The 25,215-nt window shown below is 43.6% G+C and overlaps 1 protein-coding gene across 4 annotated transcripts in view; it reads left to right on the forward strand.

Moving 5' to 3' along the window:
• The window catches only part of LOC112214417 (kinesin-like protein KIF21A), a 40,083-nt gene that overhangs the window by 3,639 nt on the left and 11,229 nt on the right, over window positions 1-25,215 (forward strand). Inside the window, exons 2-20 of one of the 4 annotated variants that reach the window (XM_042298158.1) lie at window positions 11,352-11,574; window positions 13,704-13,886; window positions 14,528-14,677; window positions 15,314-15,448; window positions 16,103-16,276; window positions 16,766-16,881; window positions 17,308-17,503; window positions 17,933-18,122; window positions 18,264-18,327; window positions 18,462-18,665; window positions 19,377-19,421; window positions 19,913-19,973; window positions 20,081-20,198; window positions 20,457-20,645; window positions 21,123-21,343; window positions 21,497-21,604; window positions 21,712-21,780; window positions 21,918-22,066; window positions 23,177-23,321. In XM_042298158.1, coding sequence (XP_042154092.1) covers window positions 11,352-11,574; window positions 13,704-13,886; window positions 14,528-14,677; window positions 15,314-15,448; window positions 16,103-16,276; window positions 16,766-16,881; window positions 17,308-17,503; window positions 17,933-18,122; window positions 18,264-18,327; window positions 18,462-18,665; window positions 19,377-19,421; window positions 19,913-19,973; window positions 20,081-20,198; window positions 20,457-20,645; window positions 21,123-21,343; window positions 21,497-21,604; window positions 21,712-21,780; window positions 21,918-22,066; window positions 23,177-23,321 — 2,740 coding nt within the window. The remainder of the gene's footprint in view (window positions 1-11,351; window positions 11,575-13,703; window positions 13,887-14,527; window positions 14,678-15,313; window positions 15,449-16,102; window positions 16,277-16,765; window positions 16,882-17,307; window positions 17,504-17,932; window positions 18,123-18,263; window positions 18,328-18,461; window positions 18,666-19,376; window positions 19,422-19,912; window positions 19,974-20,080; window positions 20,199-20,456; window positions 20,646-21,122; window positions 21,344-21,496; window positions 21,605-21,711; window positions 21,781-21,917; window positions 22,067-23,176; window positions 23,322-25,215) is intronic. The other 3 variants (XM_042298159.1, XM_042298160.1, XM_042298161.1) reach the window with 3 other exon arrangements.

A 25,215-nucleotide genomic window follows, 5' to 3' on the forward strand; every position in this document is an offset into this window, starting at 1 on the left:
TGAATTATGCATACCCTCAAGCCTGGAGCTAGGCTACAGTGGTAACAAACAGTGTTGTTCGTTTCAGGTTTCAAGTTGTTCATGTTAGAAGCTAGACAGGCCTTTTACACTAGTTCAGGTAAAGTCAAAAGAAGACAATTATTTCAGAAAGCAATAGAATTTACACTATAATTGATATGCCTTGTTATGTTAGTGTGATATATAGAGTGCAGCTTCTGTTTCAGATTTTCACATGTGGGGCATAAGTCACCAAAACAGCCGCTATTGTGCAATGGGACCAAACCCTCACAGAGTAACATCCTTTCCACTAGTCAAACTGTCTCCATGATTAAAACAAACAAAAACGTATACCCCTTGCAGTTAAGACACTTTGCAATTAAGAACTTTTGTAGCACCACAGCTACTTCTAAATTTCAGTCCAAGCCTGGTACCTTTTTTAAAAGGTGTGGTTATGACTCCAACGCACAAGATGCCCCTCTTCGGACACCTTGTCTATGCTGACCATCCACACCTCCCATTGGTTTTTCAGTGTCAATCAAAGCCCAGCTGCTCCTCCTGCTCTTAGCTCAGGGTGGATTACTTTTAGGAGAAGAGTGCACTTCCTGCCACGGCACTAGAAAATGTTATGGTTTTACAGTACATTCATGATACATATGCACGAACCGCCATACAAATACATGCAAACCAGCTGCAGGCACACGTCATGTGATATTGCAACGTGTCCTTACTTACTACGGGAGACAATAACAATAGTTACAGTACCTATTCAATTTCATCCACTTCTCTCAGTATACAAGTAAGGCTACGTGTTGTAGCTGAATCCTTCTGGCTGAGACTCCTCTATATGTATTTTACTCTTAGGCCATAACTGATAACTGAGTACTTCTTTGTGTCTCTGTCAGTGTTGCACCTTGTATCGTTCCCTCGCCTACAGCTTCTTTGTTTATATATAGAGAGATGGGTCTCTTGACTCTCTTCTGTCGACAGGCACTTTGCAGCTGAGCTGCTGCACTCAACCGCCAGCCCAGTGATGTAGTCAAGTCACTAAACCTCGAGTCGAGTTCCCAAGTCCCTAGTGTTCGATTCCGAGTCCAAGTCCAAGTCCTTTATACTCGAGTACTACAACATTGCCCCAGCCTGTTAGCCAGAGGGACAGAGTGTTTACTTTCTAAAATTAGTTTTATTTTAGTTTCACACATAGATATAAGATATTTATCTTTCACACAACACACAACAATATCATCACAACATGCCCTTAAACCTGAACATGACCAAAATACAAGCCCTTAAAACGGCACAACAGAATATCACAAGATAAGCTTGTGTTGGCTTGAGGTCAGATACATTAACTTAGCCCAGATTGATAAACTAATGTGTTTTAGGAGTCTCACTGTTATCCCATTGCCAGAAGAAAATAACGTGTCTCTCAATTTATTTTCTGGAATTATCACTCATTGCCCTTGGCTGTGTCATTGCAAAACATTCTTGGGTTGTTTTCTCCCATCCGAAATAACTCCAACTCACAAGGTTGTATGTCTGCTAGTGTCATCCTCTTATCTGGTGTTTTGACAGAGTTCCCTTTGTGGCATAGTGCTATTTAACTGCCCTGAATGTTTCCACATATGATCGCTGTTATTTTGTGTCATTCATCATAGTGCTTGGCTTGAGGAAGAGAAGATGTGTGTGTGTGTGTGTCCTTTGTCTCTTGTCCTGGTTTCCCCCCCTAACTGACAGTGTGAAATCGACAGCCACTGCGTGGACCCCTGCTCCTCTTTTCCTGCTCTTCCCTGTAGCTGCAATGTGACCAGGAAGCATTAGAGCTGTGGCCACTGGTCAGTGAACCCCACCCCGCCCAGTGTGGTTACCCTGTGAATGGACATCACTCGGCCGTTTAGAAGAGCCCTGACAGATTTAAGCCAGGTGAAGAGAAGTGGGGGTTCTTGAGTTGCAGAATTCTCTGGCTAGAATCCTCTTCCCCTTCTTTCACTAGTGGCCTTGGTAACTGAAGTGACATCATTTTCCTGTGTGGAGACTGGACACTAAGAGAGACATTTGTTCATTCAAAGACCATTTATTGAAGACATTTTAGGAAGAAGTTTTAGGGAAAAGTAGTTTGGTTTATTTGGTTGGAGGCGCTTACATGTATCGTTTGCATCAGTTGAGCGTTGTTGAAATCTGCAGAGTTTGTCTTTCTGTGCTCTAAGGGGGGAAAAGCCTGTTACTACCTGTTAATCACAGAGCATTGACGTTGAGAATTATCCACTGACTTGCTTCATGATCTCCAGTAGGGTACTTAAAAATGGACAGACTGTTCCTAAAAGCAAGTACAGTGGAATATAACTTAGTTTGAAGACTGAGCATTAAACACTGACACCGCTGTTGTCAGCTGTTATTTTTTGCTGTAGCTATTACTCACAGTGATGCACTGTAAACGTAGCTTAATGCACGTATTCCACCATTACAACCCTGATATTATGACAGACTCTAAACAATGTGTCAGTCAGTGAGTCAGGGGCCTCTTAAGGTCGAGGCAAAAAGAGATCACACCTGATGTCCTGAAAAAGGCAACCGATGAACAGTGAATGATGACAGATGACATCGTCATCCACACGCACAACACACAGTGTTGCCGTTTGCGTTTTGCTTCACAATGTCATAATTGAAACAAACACACAACATTGGAGCATGAGGACAGGAGCACTTTGTATGAAATCCACTCCATATGACGACAGTGGATGATGTCAGTCATGTGACAGGGGAAGTAATATTCCCATTGAAGTGCCTTTTTCTCCACCCAGCCCATTTCTTCATCCTCCCCCAGCTCATCTCCATCAGAGGCATATCATATGACATCGGTGGATGTCGTCAGATAATGATGATGATGACAATAAGAATATTCCCATTAACCTTTTACTGCAGTGGGCTAAATCAGGGTCTACTTTGAGAGAAAAGTATGCACCTCACACGTATGGTTATGGGCTTTAAAAAAAGACACCTGTAACATGTCAGAGTTTAAATTTTGAGTTTGCATCCCAACATTACACTTTATATACAGTACCAGTCAAAAGTTTGGACACACCTACTCATTCCAGGGTTTTTCTTTATTTTTTACTATTTTCTACATTGTAAAATAATAGTGAAGACATCAAAGCTATGAAATATCACATATGGAATCATGTAGTAACCATAAAAGTGCTAAACAAATCAAAATGTATTTTATATTTGAGATTCTTTAAAGTAGCCACCCTTTGCCTTGATGACAGCTTTGCACACTCTTGGCAGTCTGTCAACCAGCTTCATGAGGTAGTCACATGGAATGCATTTCAATTAACAGGTTTGCCTTGTTAAAAGGACATTTGTGGAATTTATTTCCTTCTTAATGCGTTTCAGAAAATCAGTTGTGTTTTGACAAGGTAGGGGTGGTATATAGAAGATAGACCTATTTGGTAAAAGCCCAATCCACATTATGGCAAGAACAGCTCAAATAAGCAAAGATAAACAACACTCCATCATTACTTTAAGACATGAAGGTCAGTCAATCCGGAAAACTGCACTCGCAAAAACCATCAAGCGCTTTGATGAAACTGGCTCTCATGAGAACTGCCACAGGAAAGGAAGACCCAGAGTTACCTCTGCTGCAGAGGATAAGTTCATTAGAGTTACCAGCCTCAGAAATTGCAGCCCAAATAAATGCATCACAGAGTTGAAGTAACAGACCCATCTCAACATCAAGTGTTCAGAGGAGAACAAGTGAATCAGGCCTTCATGGTTGAATTGCTGCAAAGAAACAAGCAATTGACATTAGATCGGTGGAAATCTGTCCTTTGGTCTGATGAGTCCAAATTTGAGATTTTTGGTTCCAACCGCCGTGTCTTTGTGAGACGCAGAGTAGGATGACCTCTGCATGTGTAGTTCCCACCGTGAAGCGTGGAGGAGGAGGTGTGATGGTGTGGGGGTACTTTGCTGGTGACACTGTCTGTGATTTATTTAGAATTCAAGGCACACTTTACCAGTATGGCTACCACAGCATTATGCAGCGATGCACCATCCCATCTGGTTTGAGCTTAGTGGGACTATCATTTGTTTTTCAACAGGACAATGAGCCAACACACCTCCAGGCTGTGTAAGGGCTATTTGACCAAGAATGAAAGTGATGGAGTGCTTCATTAGATGACCTGGCCTACACAATCACCCAACCTCAACCCAATTGAGATGGTTTGGGATGGTTGGACCGCAGAGTGAAGGAAAAGCAGCCAACAAGTGCTCAGTATATGTGGGAACTCCTTCAACTGTTGGAAAAGCATTCCAGGTGAAGCTGGTTGAGAAAATGCCATGAGTGTGCAAAGCTGTCATCAAGGAAAAGGGTGGCTACTTTGAAGAATCACAAATATAAAATATATTTAGATTTGTATAACACTTTTTTGGTTACTACATGATTCCATATGTGATATTTCATAGTTTTGATGTCTTCACTATTATTCTACAATGTAGAAAATAGTAAAAATAAAGAAAAAACCTTGAATGAGTAGATGTGTCCAAACTTTTGACTGGTACTGTACAGTACGTCACAGAAAACTGAAATATAACAAAACCTTTTGACATAGAAACACCAGATTTTAAATTATGTTTATTAATTATAAAATCATGAAAAATATTAATACAATTCCACCCATTAGGCCACTAGGTCATTTGACTGCAGGAAAGGGCTACAGTGCCATTTCCTTCCCCATCCCCTCTCTTCTTCCTCTATCCCTGGGCATCCATTAACCCAGGCCTGTTCTGCTCTAACCCATGTCATAGAGGGCGTAGCTGAAGCTTTTCATTCTTCTTTCAAGGGGACCTTTCAAAACTGATTGAGACACTTGTTGTAAGCAGCACAACAACAGAACCATTTTTCGGCATTTGTGTGTGTGTGTGTGTGTATCAGAAGTTCACTGTAAATCCGGTGTCTAAAGTTCCCTGGTCTCAGTTTCAGGTGCAATAAAGGGCCAGAGAAGAGAGAAAGTGTGTGTGTGTGTGTGTGTGTGTGTGTGTGTGTGTGTGTGTGTGTGTGTGTGTGTGTGTGTGTGTGTGTGTGTGTGTGTGTGTGTGTGTGTGTGTGTGTGTGTGTGTGTGTGTGTGTGTGTGTGTGTGTGTGTGTGTGTGTGTGTGTGTGTGTGTGTGTGTGTGTGTGTGTGTGTAGAACGGTCCCTCATTAACCTCTGCTCTACAGCATCAGTGTCTCAGGTTAAAATCAACCCGGGAAGTAAAGGGTCTGTTCCAACGCTCATTAAAGGCCCAATGCAGTCAAAATATGTTTTACTATGGTTTACATATATCATGTTGTACAAAAGCTGATGAAACTAACACTCAAATCAAATTGGATCACTATTATTTAACTGATAGTGGCTGGTTGAAAATACAATCTACACAGGACCGTCTAATCAGAAGGTTTGCATAGTGTTTTGGCTTTCCATGGAGACATCACCATGCAGTAAATTGATTAATAGACCAATAACAACAAGAGTTCCAAACCTCTCTGTCAATTTAACCAGGCAAGTCAGTTAAGAACAAATTCTTATTTATGATGACCACCTACCAGGGAACTGCCTTGTTCAGGGGGCAGAACGACAGATTTTTATCTCGTCAGTTCGGGGATTCGATATAGCAACATTTCGGTTACTGGCCCAGTGTGCTAACCACTAGGTTACCTGCCACCAATAACAGCTTGTTTTTAGTTTTCCCCTCCCAACACAGAGACCTCTCCCAGACAAATTTAAACTATTATTTTATTTAACCAGGCAAGTCAGTTAAGAACAAATTCTTATTTATCCATATGGAACTCCCAATAACAGCTGGATGTGATGCAGCCTGGATTCGAACCAGGTACTGCAGTGACTCCTCTTGCAGTGTCTTAGACTACTGCGCCACCCGGGAGCCCTAATTAAATACAGTAAGGTACTTAATTGTTACGCAGAAATTATTTTATCTTGATATTAAAAAAACGTCTGCATTGGGCATTTAAAAACCCTGTTCCTAGTGCCTGTATTCCCAAGGTACTTGGCCACAATTTAACCTCTGATATGAGTGGAGTTAAAAAGACAGCTGCCTAACTCTATTCTCCTCTCTTTGCAATGTGTGGACACAGGGCAGCAATCCTCCCTCTTCTTTCTGTTTTCTTCTCAAATGAATCCGAACAAGTCTATATGAGTGAAAGATTGATTGTTTCCTGTAATCTAGTTGTGTATCGTGCCGGTTGTTTCCCTTCAGTGTGGGTCCAGATGCTTCTCTGGACTCGTTGTAGCTCTAGAATTAGATTAGGGCTGTGACTGCTGTGGTTTGCAGATGGGAAATGATGTGTGATGGTCTCTCAGGGAACCATTGTGGTTGGCTGAGGTGGAGGCAGGGGCTGAGGTCAGGTCCTGATCTGCAGAGAGTCAGCATGATTAAGCTGTGACTTAATCACCTTTCTTACCAGTATAGTTATTATTATTCATGGAGATCTACACACATACTGTATAGACTCAACCATATCCATAGCACAGAACACTGGTTATGACGGTCACCAGCCTTCCCCGGTGCAGCCAGTGCACCCTGGCCTCTGGCCTGCAGTACATTTCAAATTTTACAAGAGCCATTCTGTTTGAAGTGTGTTTGTTTAGTAGGAGATTATGCTGGTGAGAAATGTGACTGTGCTACCGCCTGGCCCTGCGTCTTGCTGCCCTTTGAACCAGGTCAATGTGTGGTGGTGGTGGTAGCTGTGTGGAGGAAGGGGACAGAGAGAGAGAGAGAGAGAGGGAGGGAGGGAGGGAGGGAGAGAATGAGAGAGACAGAAAATGAGAGGGAGAGAGAGTGAGAGGAGAGGGAGAGAAGGACAGAGAGAGAATGCGACAAAGAGAGACAGACAGGCAAGGCTGCCCCAGATAATTCGTACTGGGTCCATAGGAGAGAAAGGAGAGTCTCGGCTCAGGCCCAGGACAGCTGCTTCTGAATGGGGTAGAGCTACAGTGAGCTAGCCTGGCGCTGCCCATTTTATTCTGAGAGGGGTTAGTGAGTTACCAAGTGCCGCCGCCGTGGTGCATGGCTCCTCTGGCTGTCACCGTAATCGCTGTAATGAGGTCTCCAGTGTGACGCTAACTCGACATGTCACATGAGGAGAGTCTTTCAGGAGCTCTACGGTGTGTGTCCTTGCGCGTGTGTGTTGGCTTGCGTGTATGTGTGTGTGTCAGTCCATGTGTGTGTCAGCCTTTCATCTCACAGAAGCGACCTATCCCACCTCAGTTAACTTCAGCCCATCTCTTCTGAACCAGATTATTGCATACTTTCAACATATATTTTATATTCCCTGAAGCAGGCTTAACCTGACCGGGGGGTTGACTGAGTTGTCATGGAGGGTAAATGTACAGTCGTTATCACAGAGAGCTAATAGCTCTCTGCTCAGTCAGTCAGTCCCCTTGTACTGTGTTAGGCAAAGGCTTTGGGTCCCCTATAGAGGTACAGGAACTGGAGAGTTAGATTACTAGAAAACAACACATAAGACTTCATACGTTTTGGCACAATAGTGTAGTGTTGTCCTATGCTGGTCCTGGGGATGGAGTTGGACTCAAAGGGTGTATATTTTTGGTTCAGGCCAGCACGAACACAAATCTGGTTCAACTAATCACCTAATCACTGATTACCTTGATTCGTTTTGTCAGAGCTGGGCTAGAACAAACATTTACACCACTCTGGATCCCCAGGACTAGTGTTGAAAAACACTGCTGTAGTCTAGAGGGTGAATTAGTGCTTTAAGTCTACATGAAGGTATGGAGCAGCTACTGTATATGTCAACCATTATTCACCCTGATGGATCCAGTGTTTTCATTTCACTTATAGCCTAAAACCTGTCAGTCAACTATCCCAGCTAGAGGACAAATGTAATGTACACAAGTGCACTACTCACTCACACTGCACTGTGAAGTGTGCTCAACACTCATAAACTTCTCATTATATATAATGTCAACAGTGAAGAGGCGACTCCCGGATGTTAGCCTTCTAGGCAGAGTTAGAAAGAAAAACCCATATCTCAGACTGGCCAATAGAAATAAGAGATTAAGATGGGCAAAAGAACACAGATACTGGACAGAGAAAGTCTGTCTAGAAGGCCAGCATCCCGGAGTCGCCTCGTCTCTGTTGACGTTGAGACTGGTGTTTTGTGGGTACTATTTAATGAAGCTGCCAGTTGAGGACTTGTGAGGCGTCTGTTTCTCAAACTAGACACTCTAATGTACTTGTCCTCTTGCTCAGTTGTGCATTGGAGCCTTCCACTCCTCTTTCTATTCTGGTTAGAGCCAGTTTGTGCTGTTCTGTAAAGGGAGTAGTACACAGCACTTTACGAGATCTTCAGTTTCTTGGCAATTTCTCACATGGAATAGCCTTCATTTCTCAGAACGAGAATAGACTGACGAGTTTCAGAAGAAAGTTATTTGTTTCTGGACATTTTGAGCCTGTAATCGAACCCACACATGCTGATGCTCCAAATAACTAGTCTAAAGAAGGCCAGTTTTATTGCTTCTTTAATCAGAACAATGGTTTTCAGCTGTGCTAACATAATTTCAAAATGGTTTTCTACTGATCAATTAGCCTTTTAAAAGGAAAAACTTGGACTAGCTAACACAACGTGCCATTGGAACACAGGAGTGATGGTTGCTGATAATGGGCCTCTATATGCCTATGTCCATAAAAAATTTGCCGTTTCCAGCTACAATAGTCATTTACAACATTAACAATGTCTACACTGTATTTCTGATCAATTTGATGTTATTTTAATGGACAAAAAAATGTGCTTTTCTTTCAAAAACAAGGACATTTCTAAGTGACCCAAAACTTTTGAACGGTGGCAAACATTGATCTATATGGCTCTGGTCTAGAGGCCTATACTGTTTAAACAAACTTCTGGTCTGAAATATCTTTCTGGTGTTGAGAAAACAGCTTTGAAGTGGCAGTGGTCAGTTAAGTTTATTGGTTTTATTCAGGAGGAATCTGTCAACAATCTTGAGCTGGTCATATATCCTGGGAGAATCTCACTTTAATTTCCTCGATTCCTCATGTTCTCTCTCCTCGCCTCAAGGAGAGAGGAAGCAAGGAAACAAGGAAATGCAATTGAGATTCTCCCAGGATATTGTGTATGGAAGACACTGGGGGATGTCACAGAGCAAGGCTGGAGTCCTAGACATGCACACACAAGGAGGAGTGTTTGACTGTTTGTCTTGCGTCACCGCCTTGGCTGGGATGCTCTCATCACAATCAATCAGACCAATGATGTGATTTACACTGCACTGAACTCACTCTCTTTCCTCATGTAGGGACATTTGACATCAAATGAAATGCTATTGAATGTAATCTCATGACCAGTGCTGTGTATTATCTAGTATCTTTGATCTCATCTTTGGCTGGAAGCCAGCTCAGCATTCTCACTTTTAGTATTTCCGCATTATTGTTACTTAACGTGTTGTAAGCGGTGATGAGTATTATCTTTGTTGTGATGGTTCTGTCCTGTTTTAGGAAGTGGGCCAAAGGGATTACTGTGGATTCCCCCTAACCCCCCAAACCCCTGAAACTTGTGTCAAACAGAGGTCTGTCAGAGGGGTGTTCTGCAGGAACATGAACAAAGAGATCAGTAATGGACTAGTATACTAGCCTACCTGTTGAGGCAGCAGCAATACGGAAATACTGAAATACTCTGTAGCAAATACAGAAGGAAGTTATGACCCAGATTATGTACTAGAGGTGTAACATTACAGGTAATGCAGCCTCCTCTTCCCCTCTTCTCAACCTCCTCTCCTCTCATCTATCCCTCCCTCGCTTTGTCCCCTCTTCTCATTCACTGTGTAATCCCAGAGAGAGGATGCTAAATAGCCGGGATCTGATGTCACTGGGGCACAAGAACACCACTGTAGCCTGACTGTGTGTGTCTGTGTGTGTGTGTGTGTGTGTGTGTGTGTGTGTGTGTGTGTGTGTGTGTGTGTGTGTGTGTGTGTGTGTGTGTGCGTGCGTGCGTGTGTGCGTGTGTGCGTGCGTGCACAACACAAGTAATGCATTTACTTACAGTACTCTTCCATCAAGTCTTCTGAATATTTCACATTTGAATTTAGTTGAAATCCTGTGATATTTGTCCAGTGAGTTCTGTGATGAGCTAGACAGGCGCAGGGGCAGCGTGTATGGGGGAATTGCAAGGCAGGGTGTGACTGTTTACCTCATGTAGCTCCACAGCTTCCACTCTTCTCTGAGCCCAGGCTCGAACACTGAGGGCTCTGTATGGGGCAGAGTGGTGGAGTGTGCTGGCAGCGTGAGGGGAATCGCACACACAGACACACATACGCAGGCACGCAAACACACACACACGCAGGTATGCACGCACGCTGGCACACATACAAACACGCAGGTATGCGCACACACACACACACACACACACACACACACACTCCAGGCCCCTAGAAAAACAGATTAGTGAATAATACACGTATTACTAAGAACTGGACCAACAGATCTACTGTATGTAGCACAGATGAAGCTAACTGTTTTATAGAAGCAATAAAGCACTCAAACGTGGCATATCGTGAAAAGACGGGTTAAGTGGTTAACTTAATGTCTAAAAGTCAACCATAACCCTGAATCATACTCGACATGAAATTTTCAAACTCAGCTTATCAAACTTTCAACATTCAAACTCTGCTTATCAAAGCTTTGCCCTTGAGGTTTTGTCAAGGAGCTAAGGCCTCTCTACCATCTGCATGCCACATCTCTGCATAGTCAATATGTCAACACATCAGAATAAGTACTGAGTCGGGTGTAGTGACAGTGCGATATGGGATAACGTTTCCATGCCTCTTCTGATAACACTATAGAAGTGAAGATATTAACATATCAGACACATCTACCGAAGGGTGAAATGTTATGAAATGACTAACTGTTATGTGATAATGTTTTCCGTGCCTCAAATGTAATTTTGCCTTCAGCAAATAAGAAGGCATAGATGGAAACCAAGCACACAAAACATCTCCATTATAAACTCTCGCTTCCTCTGTCTCTGTCTCTCTGTCTCTCTGTCTCTCTGTCTCTCTGTCTCTCTGTCTCTGTCTCTGTCTCTGTCTCTGTCTCTCTCTCTCTCTCTCTCTCTCTCTCTCTCTCTCTCTCTCTCTCTCTCTCTCTCTCTCTCTCTCTCTCTCTCTCTCTCTCTCTCTCTCTCCTCTCTCTCTCTCTCTCTCTCTCTCTCTCTCTCTCTCTTTCTCTCTCTCTCTTGCCGTCCCTCTCTTTTTCTGTATATCTATTCACGTTTAACGTTTTATACAATTACAAACCGTAACCCGGCATCTCTCTTGACCCTCTCTCAGGATTCGTCCTCAGCTGGCGAGGGAGAAGATCGAGGGATGTCACATCTGTACGTTCTGCATGCCCGCCGAGCCCCAGGTGATGCTGGGTAAAGACAAGGCGTTCACTTACGACTACGTGTTTGACATGGACTCCCAGCAGGACATCATCTACACACACTGCACTGAGAAACTCATCGATGGATGCTTCGAGGGGTACAACGCTACCATCTTCGCCTATGGACAGGTCAGATATTTGCATGACACACACACACACACACACACACACACACACACACACACACACACACACACACACACACACACACACACACACACACACAGGCGTACATGCACAAATGCATACATATACACACATGCACACACACATTTACAAACATGCGCACAAACGCATAAAAAACACCAACACATACACGCAACATATTTGCCTACAGACGCAATGCGGTTCAGTGCTGGACACACCCAAGGAAAGGGATGGGCTCTGCCACCCCCAGGAATCCACCACGTGTCCTGTGGTCTCTGGTCCCTTGCCGAATGAATTCAAAAAACAGTGTTGTTACTGTAAGCAAGCAGAACATGTTATCACACCTTGTTTCCAATACCAAACTCACACTGGCTATTACAACGTCATTCATCAAACCCCTGTCTGTGACTCAGTGAGGGATATACTATAACTCTGCTAAACTCACATTGACCGTAGCATCGTCATTTATCCAACCTTATAACTGTGTATCAGTGAGTTATATAGCACTGCTTTGAAACTGTTCTCAGTTAGGCTCCACGTCTTCATAGAGCTGATTTCAGATGAAGAGAGAAGCCAACAGGCCACGAAGACTCAGTCAACTCAGCAACAGCAGGCATGTTCTAACGGGACCAACCTCAGGGTTTTTATTGGCTTGATAGATTAACACCTGCGACTGACTTTCTACAGTACATGTTCATATCTATCTATCAGGCTCTCTTTCGCTATCTCTCTCTCTCTCTCTCTCTCTCTCTTTCTCCCTGCTCTCTCTCTCTTTCTCCCTGCTCTCTCTCTCTCTTTCTCCCTGCTCTCTCTCTCTCTCTCTCTCTCTCTCTCTCTCTCTCTCTTCTCCCTCTCTCTCTCTCTTTCTCCCTGCTCTCTCTCTCTTTCTCCTGCTCTCTCTCTCTCTCTCTCTCTCTCTCTCTCTCTCTCTTTCTCCCTGCTCTCTCTCTCTTTCTCCCTCTCTCTCTCTCTCTTTCTCCCTGCTCTCTCTCTTTCTCCTTGCTCTCTCTCTTTCTCCCTCTCTCTTTCTCTCTCTCTCTCTCTCTTTCTCCCTGCTCTCTCTCTCTTTCTCCCTGCTCTCTCTCTCTTTCTCCCTGCTCTCTCTCTTTCTCCTTGCTCTCTCTCTCTCTCTTTCTCCCTGCTCTCTCTCTCTTTCTCCCTGCTCTCACTCTCTCTTCTCTCTCTCTCTCTCTTTCTCTCTCTTTCTCCCTGCTCTCTCTCTTTCTCCCTGCTCTCTCTCTTTCTCCCTGCTCTCTCTCTCTCTCTCTGCCTGTCTGTCTTTCAGTGGAAGGCATTCAGTTCTACAACTGAGTAGGTATCCCCCTTGCCCTTTCTTGCTCTTAATCTCTCAAACTTGTTCACTTTTTCTCTCTCTCTCTCTCTCTCTCTCTCTCTCTCTCTCTCATATTTTTTTGTGTTTGCTTCTGTCACAACCTCTTCCTCTGACCTGAAGCTCTATAGTGGAGCTCTGCCAAACTCTTCTTTCACTCCTCTCCTCCTCCTCTTAATCTCTCTGTCCATTCTCCTCTGCCGGCTCCATTCTTCTCAGCCCCGTTGTCTCCCTGTCAGACTCTCATTCAGGGGGTACAGCGGGTTGCGCACACGCAAACGCATACACATGCACACTCACACACAACAATTTATATGTACGCATGCATGCACACACACTCACATTACATCTACACAAATACACACAAAAACCCACGGGCACGCACACACACACACACACTACTGTCCGAGTATCTTTCAGGTGACGTGTGAATTAGCGTCGCATTCCTTTGGTAGTCACCATGACAACCAAGCCCCCAACCCCAATGTGTGTGCACTGTGCAGTCGTAGCTACATATATTAGGAATGGCTTTAGTCCAGGAGAGTCATTTTGACAGGGCTTGTTTCTCTTCTATTCTGGCGTTTTGTACTGTTTTTTTAATTTGAGTAAGAAAAGCTGATCCCCACTCCCCGTTTATAACTTCCTTTATTCATGAAATAGCAGCATAGGCCCACTGACTGTCTGAATAAGTTTCAAGTCAGATAAAGGAGTAAATAAATGAAACAATATAATTGGTTATTGATCCTATCATATCCTCGCCCTTCTTGTCCCTCTCCCCTAGACTGGTTCGGGGAAGACCTACACCATGGGCACAGGGTTTGACGTGAACATCAGTGAGGAGGAGTTGGGCATCATTCCCCGGGCAGTCAAGCACCTCTTCAGGGGCATTGAGGAACGACGGCACTCCGCCACAGAGCAGGGCAAGCCTGTACCCGAGTTCAAGATCAACGCACAGTTCCTGGAGGTATGTGTGACGGAAAGGACAAAACGTACTATGTGCTTTTTGTAGCTGAGGTGATTTGGTTAAGACGTTGGGTTGGTGAGCGGGAGACCCGTATTCAATCCCCACTGGTTACACTTTTGAACCAGAAATGCAATCTCTCTCTGTATCTCTGTAGTCTCCCATTAGCTCTACAACATGAGGAAGCTTGGAGATGCAGGTTTCTAATAATCTGAAAAGAAGCCAATTGGCCCTGGAAGGCTAGGTTGGAGCCTTCGTTATTGCTTACTTAAACCTATCCGGTTCCCTTCCCTTAGAGCTGCTAACACAAGAGCGGTATTAGGGGAAAGGGTTCTGGCTAGGGGTCGCAGCAGCTGTGTGTAGCAACCTGGAGCAGATGGAAGCATACTGTACTTCTGTCTGCTCATGGGATGTGTTCAGCTAATTTAACTCTACAGGCAGATGATTTATCACCATAGAGTAATTACTAGGGAATTACGCGTCTCACTCAAATCTGATATCGCTTGCTGGTACATGTCTCTAAAAACTAATAAAGCAGTATACTTTCTATAACCAAAATGACTTAACTACTGATGTTTTCCATGCACAGTTATTTGGATTTGGGGTATTGGTTCATTGGCTTGTTTTTTCTCCTCCTATCCCAGCTGTACAATGAGGAAGTGTTGGATCTGTTTGAATCAAAGCGGGACGTGGATGGGAAGAGACAGAAGTCCACCATCAAGATTCATGAGGATGCTAGCGGAGGCATCTACACTGTGGGAGTCACCACGCGCACGGTCACCTCCGAGGCAGAGGTTAGTCTCAATCACAATCTAAAGCAGAAGAACACCAATCTGTACCTATGGTCGTTGGTTAAACATATGTTATTGCTGTGAGCCTAAATCTGTCTGTGTATGTGTTTGGGTCAAGGCTCAGGAGAAGACAGAGATGCAGACAGTTTCGAAGTAACAAAAGTTTATTACAAAAACAGGGGGGCAGGTTAACAACAGGTCAAGGGCAGGCAGAGGTCAGTAGTCCAAAGCAGAGTCTGAAAGGTACAGAACGGCAGGCAGGCTCAGGGTCAGGGCAGGCAGAGGTCAGTAATCCAGGGTGGTGTGACAAGGTACAAAACGACAGGCAAGCTCAGGGTCAAGGCAGGCAGAATGGTCAAAAACCGGGAAAGCTAGAAAACAGGAACTAGACACAAACAGGAGCACGGGAAAATCCGCTGGCATTCTTGACGAAACAAAATGAACTGGCAACAGACAAACAGAGAACACAGGTATAAATACACTGGGGATAATGACGAAGATGTAGGGGGGTGGAGACAAGCACAAAGACAGGTGAAACAGGGTGTAACAAACAGAATTTCTCTCTTGAATACACTGTACTAACTCTAAACTCTCCTATTCCTTTCCTATCCCTGGTCCTCCCTCCCCCTCCCTGTACAGATGATGCAGTGTCTGAAGCTGGGTGCTCTGTCCCGTACTACAGCCAGCACCCAGATGAACATCCAGAGCTCGCGCTCCCATGCCATCTTCACCATCCACCTGTGCCAAGTCAGAGTCTGCACTCCAGACGACAGCGTACGTGGCATTGCACCAGTGGCCTGGAGCTCTCTAGAGCCAAGCCTAGGATAGGATACACTTTTCACAGTCTATTTCACTGGCTGTACTATTTTCACTGTCATTCTTTAGAAATTACATGATAAAAAGGTTATTAGGCTGCATATTTGGGGGTTGTTGTAACATACAACCACTCGTTTGTTTCCGATTGTGAAAATACACATTAATAACATTTCATTTCCTAGTATTTATGAGATAAACAATAAACACCCCCAGCTGATAAACAAGAGGACTGTGAAATGCAGCGTTACCCAAGCCTCCCACACAGCTCCCCAGCCAGCGACACAGCTCACCACACAGCATATCTCCCCACATAAATCCCAATGGACACACACACCAGCTGGGCATGATGTCACCCTCCTCTCTCTGCCCCGCTGATTAAATGGACAATATACAGGCTGCTACAGACACAGATATGTCTATCCACTGGTGTTGCTATTGAGAGCTATAATGGAAGACGAAAGCCACCAGTTATATTTCTCATAAGCCTAAATCAATGCTCGAGCCGAAATGTCCATACACGTGTCCAAGACATGGAATTACACACACAATCACCAGGTGTATTTCCCCCCACAGTCTCTTCTTTGTTTTATTCACCATACCCATCTCCTTCAGGAGTCCAATGAGACAGACGGCCGCCTGGCCAACGGTTCCTCTGAGATCAGCTCTGAGTTCGAGACGCTGACGGCTAAGTTTCACTTTGTGGACCTGGCTGGGTCGGAGAGACTAAAGAGGACAGGAGCTACTGGGGATAGAGCCAAGGAAGGCATCTCCATCAACTGTGGACTGGTGAGACTCTCACTGTAAAATAATGCATGCTATAGTTAGAAAATTGGTGAACACACAGTGCCTGGTTTGGGTCAATTTATTAGAAGTTGTTGGACTTTAAATGGAATTGACCCGGACCATTCCCAATGCTAGAACAGTGCATGTAAAGGTCATAGGTTACTCAGCACTAAGAGGTTTTAGAGAGTCAGGACAGTGGTGATGCCTTGTCCTCTTCTTGGATGACTGACCTGAACTGTTTCAATGATACACTAATTGTGTAGAGCTGAGAAGCTATCGGGGAAAGCGCCACCTGGTGGCTGAGAAAGATATTGCAGATGTCCTACCAACACTGTGGCACCACCTCTTTGATTGACAACTGCATTTAAATGTCACATTAAAGGAAAGATTTGATGCTTTATTTTTGATAGAATGCAGATGCTTAAGCCTCATTTTTAAGGATCTCATCTCATCTTCATGTCTCCTTGGTCTGTTTTTCCTCTCTCGCTGCAGCTTGCTCTGGGTAACGTGATCAGTGCTCTGGGGGACAGAAGTAAGAGGTCCACCCACGTGCCTTACAGGGACTCGAAACTCACCCGGCTACTGCAGGACTCTCTGGGAGGAAACAGGTCTGTACGTCCTCATAAACCACATAAAGACACTGTATGTAATAGTGTTTGAAGATATAGATATAATAACAGTTGTATTCTATTTCTGGAATATCACTAGAACCTCTCCTTGAAGCTTTATTTTGTGGATTAATTAATTATCTGTCTAATGAAGGTCTGCTGACTAAAATGTCAATGTTTTAAAAGTAATCTATTAAAACCGGATTTTCTTTATACGCTAGTGGGTGAATTAATTACCATATATTTGAACATTTATCTATTTTTTAAATAAATTCAAATAATTTATTTGATTTATTTTCCAAGTAGTTTACAAAGTGATTTACATTGACGTTGCCTATGTGGTTATTCCGTTTCTAATGATTTTTGTGTGTGTCTGTCTACGGCCCGTGTCTGTATTCCGTCCATCTTCTCTCTCTCTATCCCCAGTCAAACGGTGATGATAGCCTGTATCAGCCCATCTGACCGGGACTTCATGGAGACACTGAGCTGTCTGAACTACGCTAACCGAGCCAGGAACATTAAGAACAAGGTGATGGTGAACCAGGACAAAGCCTCCCAGCAGATATCAGCTCTCAGGACTGATATTGCCAGGCTACAGATGGAACTGATGGAGTACAAGACGGTAAGACAAGGAAAGAGAAGATGGAGGGTGCAAGAGAGAGAGAGGAAGATTAGATTTTTTTTGTTGTTGCTATTTTTAGATATCATTATAAAGGCACTGTTTTCCAGGTCAAGTCACATGGTTAACTGTACCATAATATGGATCCATATAACTTTTAAGACGTACTAACGGCTTTACATGTGTCCATTGAGGTTGTATTTCTGGTAGCCTGGAATCCAACTAAACAATAGTGAAACGGAGGGATATTCAGTGTGGATTTTAGTCTATATTTCTCTATGACCTGCACTCATCTCTCTGGTTCCCTCTGGTCTGAGCAGGGCAAGCATCTGGTAGGGGAGGTATAACAATGTATAGTTGTATTGGCCTGACTGATCTACTATAATGATCTACTATAATAACCATAGTCCTCTGGTCTCTCTCTGGTCTCAGGGCAAGCGTATGGTGGGGGAAGACGGCATGGAGAGCATCAACGACATGGTCCATGAGAACAGCATGCTACAGACAGAGAACAGTAACCTGAGGATCAGGGTCAAGGCCATGCAGGAGACCATTGACGCCCAGAGGGCCAGACTCACACAGTACCTCAGTGACCAGGCCAACCAGGTTCTGGCCAAAGTGGGTACGTACTGGGACAGGAATAATGGACCTTATTCACACTGCGCCGTGATGATTCAAAATCCAGGCTAGTGGGAGAGGAAGTGCTCCATTAAAGTTAATGGAAAAAGTGCTGAAAATGCCCTCATGTTCGATTATCTTCCAGGTGAGGGGACTGAGGAAATTGGAAATATGATCCAGAACTATATCAAAGAAATCGAGGAGCTCAGGTATGATGCATGACATGTCTCTTACATGTACAGTATGATGTGTCTGTTGAAAGGAAGACAGGAGTATTGTGACCTTTGGTTTTGGAGTTGGGAGGCCCACAACACTATTCTGACTGTTGGTTTTGTGTCTGCAGAGCCAAGCTCCTGGAGAGTGAGTCAGTGAATGAGAACCTCCGTAAAACCCTGTCCCGTGCCAACACACGTTCCTCCCTGTACGCTGGTGGGGGCTCCTTCTCCCCAGCCCACTTCGCCCCCGAGATAGTGGCTTCCGACATCATCGAGATGGCCAAGAAAGATCTGGAGAAACTCAAGAAGAAAGAGAGGAAGAAAAAGAAGAGGTAGGAGTTGTTTTTGTCCCCTTCATATACCTTTGATATTGCACTCTTTGATATTGCACTCACTCCACGTTGCTGTTTTGATGTACATTTCACATACAGTACATGCCATGAAACCGATTGCATTAGGTTTGTTACAATTTGTAACTAAGTGTATATGTCCAAACGTGTGGATGAAACAACACAAATAAAACTAAGCAATGGGTAGACTTTGATGGTAGGCCTTGAGTCTGACAGTGATATGCTCGGAGGTGGTTAGAGATTGGCTGGGTGAGGGGGAGAGGTGGTAGAAGGGTGTGGGGGGATTACAGAGGCGAGGGGAATTGGTTTCCGTTGTTGTCCCAGGGTGTTTTGGGTAATTAGTTCTTCAACAGATACCTATTCCCTCTCTAATGTCTATCTACTGTAATACCCCATACATGATGATGGGTTTATATAACAAGCACAGTCATGTTCAGATGTACCTGTACTGTACAACTGGTCTCCCTCTTTCTCTGTGGTTTAATACACATTTGATAAACGTTTGATAAACAACATAACACATAAACGACTTGGCACACACCAACAAGCCAAAAGAAGACAACCGGCGCCAAATCCTCGAAGGTTAACCTGTTCTTCCTTGCTACACTCTTTTCTGCTCTCTGGTTCACTCCCTTCCCCTGCCAACCTCACTCTCTCCAACTGTCTCCCCTGTTCTCCTCCCCCACTCTGAAGACTGCAGCGGCTCGAGGAGAGTCACCATGAGGTTAAGCTTCCCAGGTTTGCTATACCCCTCTCCCCCATCTCTCTAACCCCCTCTCCTCCCACTCTCCCCCATTTTTCTAACTCCCCTCTTCCCACCTCTCTAACACATCTTTTACACCTGCAGGTAGTTGCCACACCTGGAGGAAAGCACACTTGTAACCTCTCACCCTTCTCCTTACCCCTCTCCCTCTTTCTGCATTGTTGAGACCCTTAAATGAACTAAAAGATTCAGCTCTTTTTGCTATGATGCAGCCACATAATGTCAATCAATTATTCACTAACGTCTACTTCAAGGATGATTCTAACAAACAAATTATTTGGGTTCTGATTGAATTGTGATTCTAACCTTAAATGCATTTTTACATTATGCAGAAAAATCAAGATAGTGTGTTCATGTGCTGTATAGTAGTGCTATATGGTATGGTAGTGCTCCCTGATAGTCTAGTGACCTGATGTCTTGCGTTTGCGGTCAATGGCTACCTAAACCTCTGGTTCTGTTCTCATAGTGTGGTCAAGGAGGGGGTACCAGACAACGAACAGGAACGAGGCAACGACGAGGCTGAGGGGGTACGTCTAAGAATGTCCTTAATTGGCATATTTATGTCAGTGTGTATGTGTGTGTGTGCCGTGTGTGTGTTCTTTGTACTCACATCGTGTAAATGTGTGTGGACAAGGAGGACCACGTCAGTGACCATGAGGAAGGAGAGGAGCTGGAGGGAGAAGAGGAGGAGTATGAGATGGAGGGAGAGGAGAGCTCGGACGAGTCCGACTCTGAAGAACTGGATGAGAAAGGTAAATCTCTCTCACACACACACACCTACACACACACATCCAAAGGTGCTTTTACACTGTCATACAGAATGCCTTCGCAACTTTGGTCCTGGAAGGCTGTGGTGAGTGTGTGAAGAGTTTTCAAACCCAGGTCTAGCACTCCTTATTCATTCACCATGATTAGATTATTCTGTTATTTTAATAAAAGTAGTGAAGAATAGTGAATATGTCAATGAAGCCCGTCTCGTATAGCTAGCGCTGTGTGTGTACTCTGAACAGAGGACTTCCAGGCGGATCTGGCCAACATCACGTGTGAGATCGCCATCAAGCAGAAGCTGATAGACGAGCTGGAGAACAGCCAGCGCCGTCTGCACACGCTCAAACAGCAGTACGAACAGAAACTCATGATGCTGCAGAGCAAGATCAGAGACACACAGCTGGAGAGGGACAAGGTGCTGCACAACATGGGTACGTATAGGAGAGAAAGAGACGTGCACCGGATATGATGTCATGTTTCATGGTCACAACATCGGTACAGCAGAGGCGCACAGGAATATGGTGACAGATTAATGAAGGGTTGCATTTATTTGTTTAGGTGCTTATGTCGCTAGATCTCAGAGTGAGTATATTATGGAGTTATATAACTAACTCTATCTAACTAATCCTTTCCACCACCAATGACACCATACCTGTACATAACAATTTCATGTATTTTTGTGTAAATTTGTTATTTTAGACACCATAAAGTACATGCGCTTGTGTTTAAACAACCTTATTTCTAGAGGGCTGTCATATTCTGTAAATCACTTTGTGACTGTGATAACGGTTGCTTTAAAAAGGCTAACATTTGAATGACTGATTTGATTGATATTCCATTGTGGCTGTGCTGAGCTGTGTCGGTTGAACCGAACTGTGTTGTGTTGTTTCCACCGTGCCCGTGCTTAGCTGAGTTAGTTGTGTCTGCAGGCTCAGTGGAGACGTGCACGGAGGAGAAGGCTAAGAAGATCAAGTTAGAATATGAGAAGAAGCTGAGCTCTATGAACAAGGAGATGCAGAAGCTGCAGTCAGCCCAGAAGGAACACGCACGCCTCCTCAAGAACCAATCACAGTACGAGAAGCAGCTCAAGAAACTCAACCAGGATGTGGCTGAGATGAAGAAAACAAAGGTACAGAAAAAAGTGTGGATGGAAGGGTGGGTGGGGTGATGGTAAAGTGGGTGAGTGAGTGGGTGGGTCGATTGGTGGTTGGTTGGGGGGATGGATGTATGGATATATTGACTGATTGATTGAGTGACATGTAAATGGTGGGTGTTTTGCTAGGTGGGCCTGATGCGCCAGATGAAGGAGGTGCAGGAGAAAAACAGAGTGTCAGAGTGCCGACGCAACCGAGAGATCGCTACTCTGAAGAAGGACCAGCGCAAACATGAGGTAACGTTACAGACAGGAAATAATGTGTGTTGCGAAGTTGTGTGTTTGTCTGTGACAAAGTTCAATTCAATTAAATGGTATTGATATTATGTGCCTGTCACTTACAGCACCAACTGAGACAGCTGGAGGCTCAGAAGAGGCAGCAGGACCTGGTACTACGCAGGAAAAATGAGGAGGTAAGATAAACATGGTCATGTTCAGTATGGCAAACTGTAGCAAAACGTTTTGCAATGGAAAACAAAACATCTTTGTCCTTTTTGGACTCGTTGCAATTATCCATACGGAACGTGGCCCTGCCTTCCCCCTTCGCTAGGTGACAGCTCTGAGGAGACAGGTGAGGCCCACTTCAGGGAAGGTGAACAGAAAGGTGAGCCTACCGGAGCCCCTCCAGGACCCTTCACACCGTGGCATCCCAGGCAGACCTCACTCTGCTGGGGCAGTAGCCCCCAATGGAACCCCAAGGTACTGATGGTGTGGGTGAGAGTGTGTGTGTGCATGTGTGTTTGCCATGTGCATAGGCATGATGTGTTTGTTAACCAAATAGCTACCCAGACGATCTGCGATGATCCTCTTTGCACTAACTCTTTTGACTCAAATACGCTGCTCCTATTGTTTATTATCTATCCTGTTGCCTAGTCACTTCACCCCTACTTATATTTACAGTACATATCTACCTCAATTACCTCATGCCCCTGCACGTTGACTATGTACTGGTACCCCATGTACAGTTGTGGGCTAAAATCACAAAATACAATTACAAAATACAGATACAAAATACCATAAAAGATCAATGTGTCAAAATAAACTACAACATACATATTTGTAATGTATTTCATGCAAATACATGTATTTTAAAATACAAGTAGCCGGCCCGAACAGTAACAACATTCTCAGTGACGGTTGCAAAAACGTTTTGCTTGCTATGACTGTGATATATTGTTGTTTTATATATCGTAATTGAGAAAGTCATTCTGGATAAGCATGTCAGCTCAGGGATTCAAACCAGCGACCTTGTTGTTTACTGGTCCAACACTCCTAACTGCTTGGCTACCTGCCATTCATTTAGCAGGTGATTTTATCACACCATAGTGCTATCAGACTGATACCAATGCGGGTTGAAAGGGGGGACACAAAATGTGTACCACTATAAAACATTTAGGAAAGTATTTAGTATTTTGAAAATACAAAATACATTGGAGTGTAGTTCAGCCCAGTGTTATTCAAATGTCAAAATACTCAGAAGTAATTAAACCAATGTATTTCAATTCTATGTAACATAAATACTGCCCATCTCTGCATGTGTATTTTGCCAAGTTATCGTTACTCATATTGTGTATGTATTCCTTGTGTTATCATTTTTTCGATATTTTCTCTGCATTGTTGAGAAGGGACCGTAAGTACGTATACATTTCACTGTTTGTCTACACCTGTTGTTTACAAAGCATGTGGCAAATAACATTTTATTATACTTTTTACTTGATTTGATTTATGTACATGAAAGGACTCCTACTCTAGCTGAAACAGGACAACAAACAAGTCAACAACTTACCTCTGTTGAATTCCACTTATCAGGAAGTACCCGTTGAGGACGGGGAGTGTCTACACCACCAGGACAGCCCGGGCGAAATGGCAGTCTCTGGAGAGACGCATCACTGATATCATCATGCAGAGGCTGACCATCTCAAACATGGAGGCTGATATGAACCGCTTCCTCAAGGTAAAATAGATCCACTGTAGTTTTACTGTATTGCTACTGTATAACTACCAGGTCTACTGTATTCCTATCAGACTGATGCCAACATGGTTTTCTGTCAGTGGAAAAAAGGCAAAAACCGACAGGGGAGTATAAAGAGACCTATCATTTTTGCCGTTTTGGCTACACTCTAGAATTAAGGGTGACTCCATGAACCATGCAGTCAATGGGTTCATATTTGTACCATTGGTTAGTTGAGAGGTTCTTGAAGGAACCTTTAAAGTTTAAATTTAGGTTACTGGGAGAACCTTTTTGTCGGGACATGCAGAGCACTTTGAATTTATTTTGCCATTGGATTTGTTGTGCTGCCAGATTCAGAAGAAGATAAAAATGTTGTTTTCACCGATGGCTTTATGAGATAGCTAGCAACTTGTAAACAATTACCCATTCCCATACGGGTATTATTTTAATACCAATGTTGAATAATACATCATTGGCTGTCAAGCCAATTATATTATGTCTGTAGCTCCTGTTTTAATTCCCGAAAAGTTTACTGTAATGGTAATGACATTTGTTGATGATGATAATTATTAGGTTTTGGCTTAGGTTGCTAGCTAGCTATAGTATCTTCAACCTAGCCAACACTCTTAAAAATACTTGGTTGTTTGGATGACCCAACTGCTGGGTTGCAGGAATTGGGTCACTAAGTTGGGTCGTTTTCTTTAAAAAGGGCCAGGTTGGGATGTTGATGCTGGGTTATTAAGATATGACCCGGCGGGTCAGATGAGAAGACTGTGGAGTGTGGCTTAGTTTAGTAAGGGTGTTGCTTTCAGATAGTTCTATTTTGCCACCCGTGGGCAGAAACGTAATTCCCATTCATATTTTCTGTTGTGTTGTATTGTCATCACATGTTATGGTTGAACACTGATAGATTTGTAACTTTAATGAGGCTTAGAGACTTGTATGAATTCCTCAAGAGCCTTTAGACTGGTTGGTTGTTTAGCAACACAACCAACGCGTATGCAACTAATGTGGCAAAAAAAGACAGGGTTGGCTTAGATTTGTAGACAAACTATATTTAGTATCCAATGTTTATTGAAAACAAATACATTTGCACAATAAATACATAGTTACAGTTGTTGGTTAGCTAGCGAATTATTTTCATATTAGCATAGATGTGACATGAGTCAAAACACTTCAAAACAAGACATGGTATCAAGAACAAGATACAACTAGCTGAAACGAGCCAACTACGATTTCCCATATGGCAGCTTCTTGTCAAAATTGATTCAATTGAGATTTTGTACCTCTAATCTATACACAATACCCCAAAATGTCAAAGTGGAATTACGTTTTTAGAAATGTTTGCAAATTCATTAAAAATGAAAAGTTTAAATGTCTTGAGTCAATAAGTATTCAAATGTGCTTAGCTAGTCACATAATAAGTTGCATGGACTCACTCTGTGTGCAGTAATAGTGTTTAACATGACTACCCCATCTCTGTATCCCACACATACAAGGTCCCTCAGTCGAGCAGTGAATTTCAACCACAGATTCAACCACAAAGACCTGGGAGGGGTTTCCAATAGTTCGCAAAGAAGGGCACCTATTGGTAGATGGGTAAAAAAAAAGAAGACATCGAACATCCCTTTGAGCATGGTGCAGTTATTAATTACACTTTGGATGGTGTATCAATACACCCAGTCACTACAAAGATACAGGCGCCCTTCCTAACTCAGTTGCCGGAGAGGAGGGAAACTTCTCAGAGATTTCACCATGGGGCCAATAGATATTTTAAAACAGTTACAGAGTTTAATGGCTGTGAGAGGAAATACTGTAACTGAGGATGGATCAACAACATCGTAGTTACTCCACAATACTAACATAAATTACAGAGTGAAAGAAGGAAGCCTGTACC

The sequence above is a fragment of the Oncorhynchus tshawytscha genome, linkage group LG15, assembly GCF_018296145.1.
Source record: "Oncorhynchus tshawytscha isolate Ot180627B linkage group LG15, Otsh_v2.0, whole genome shotgun sequence".
Taxonomy (NCBI): Eukaryota; Metazoa; Chordata; class Actinopteri; order Salmoniformes; family Salmonidae; genus Oncorhynchus; species Oncorhynchus tshawytscha.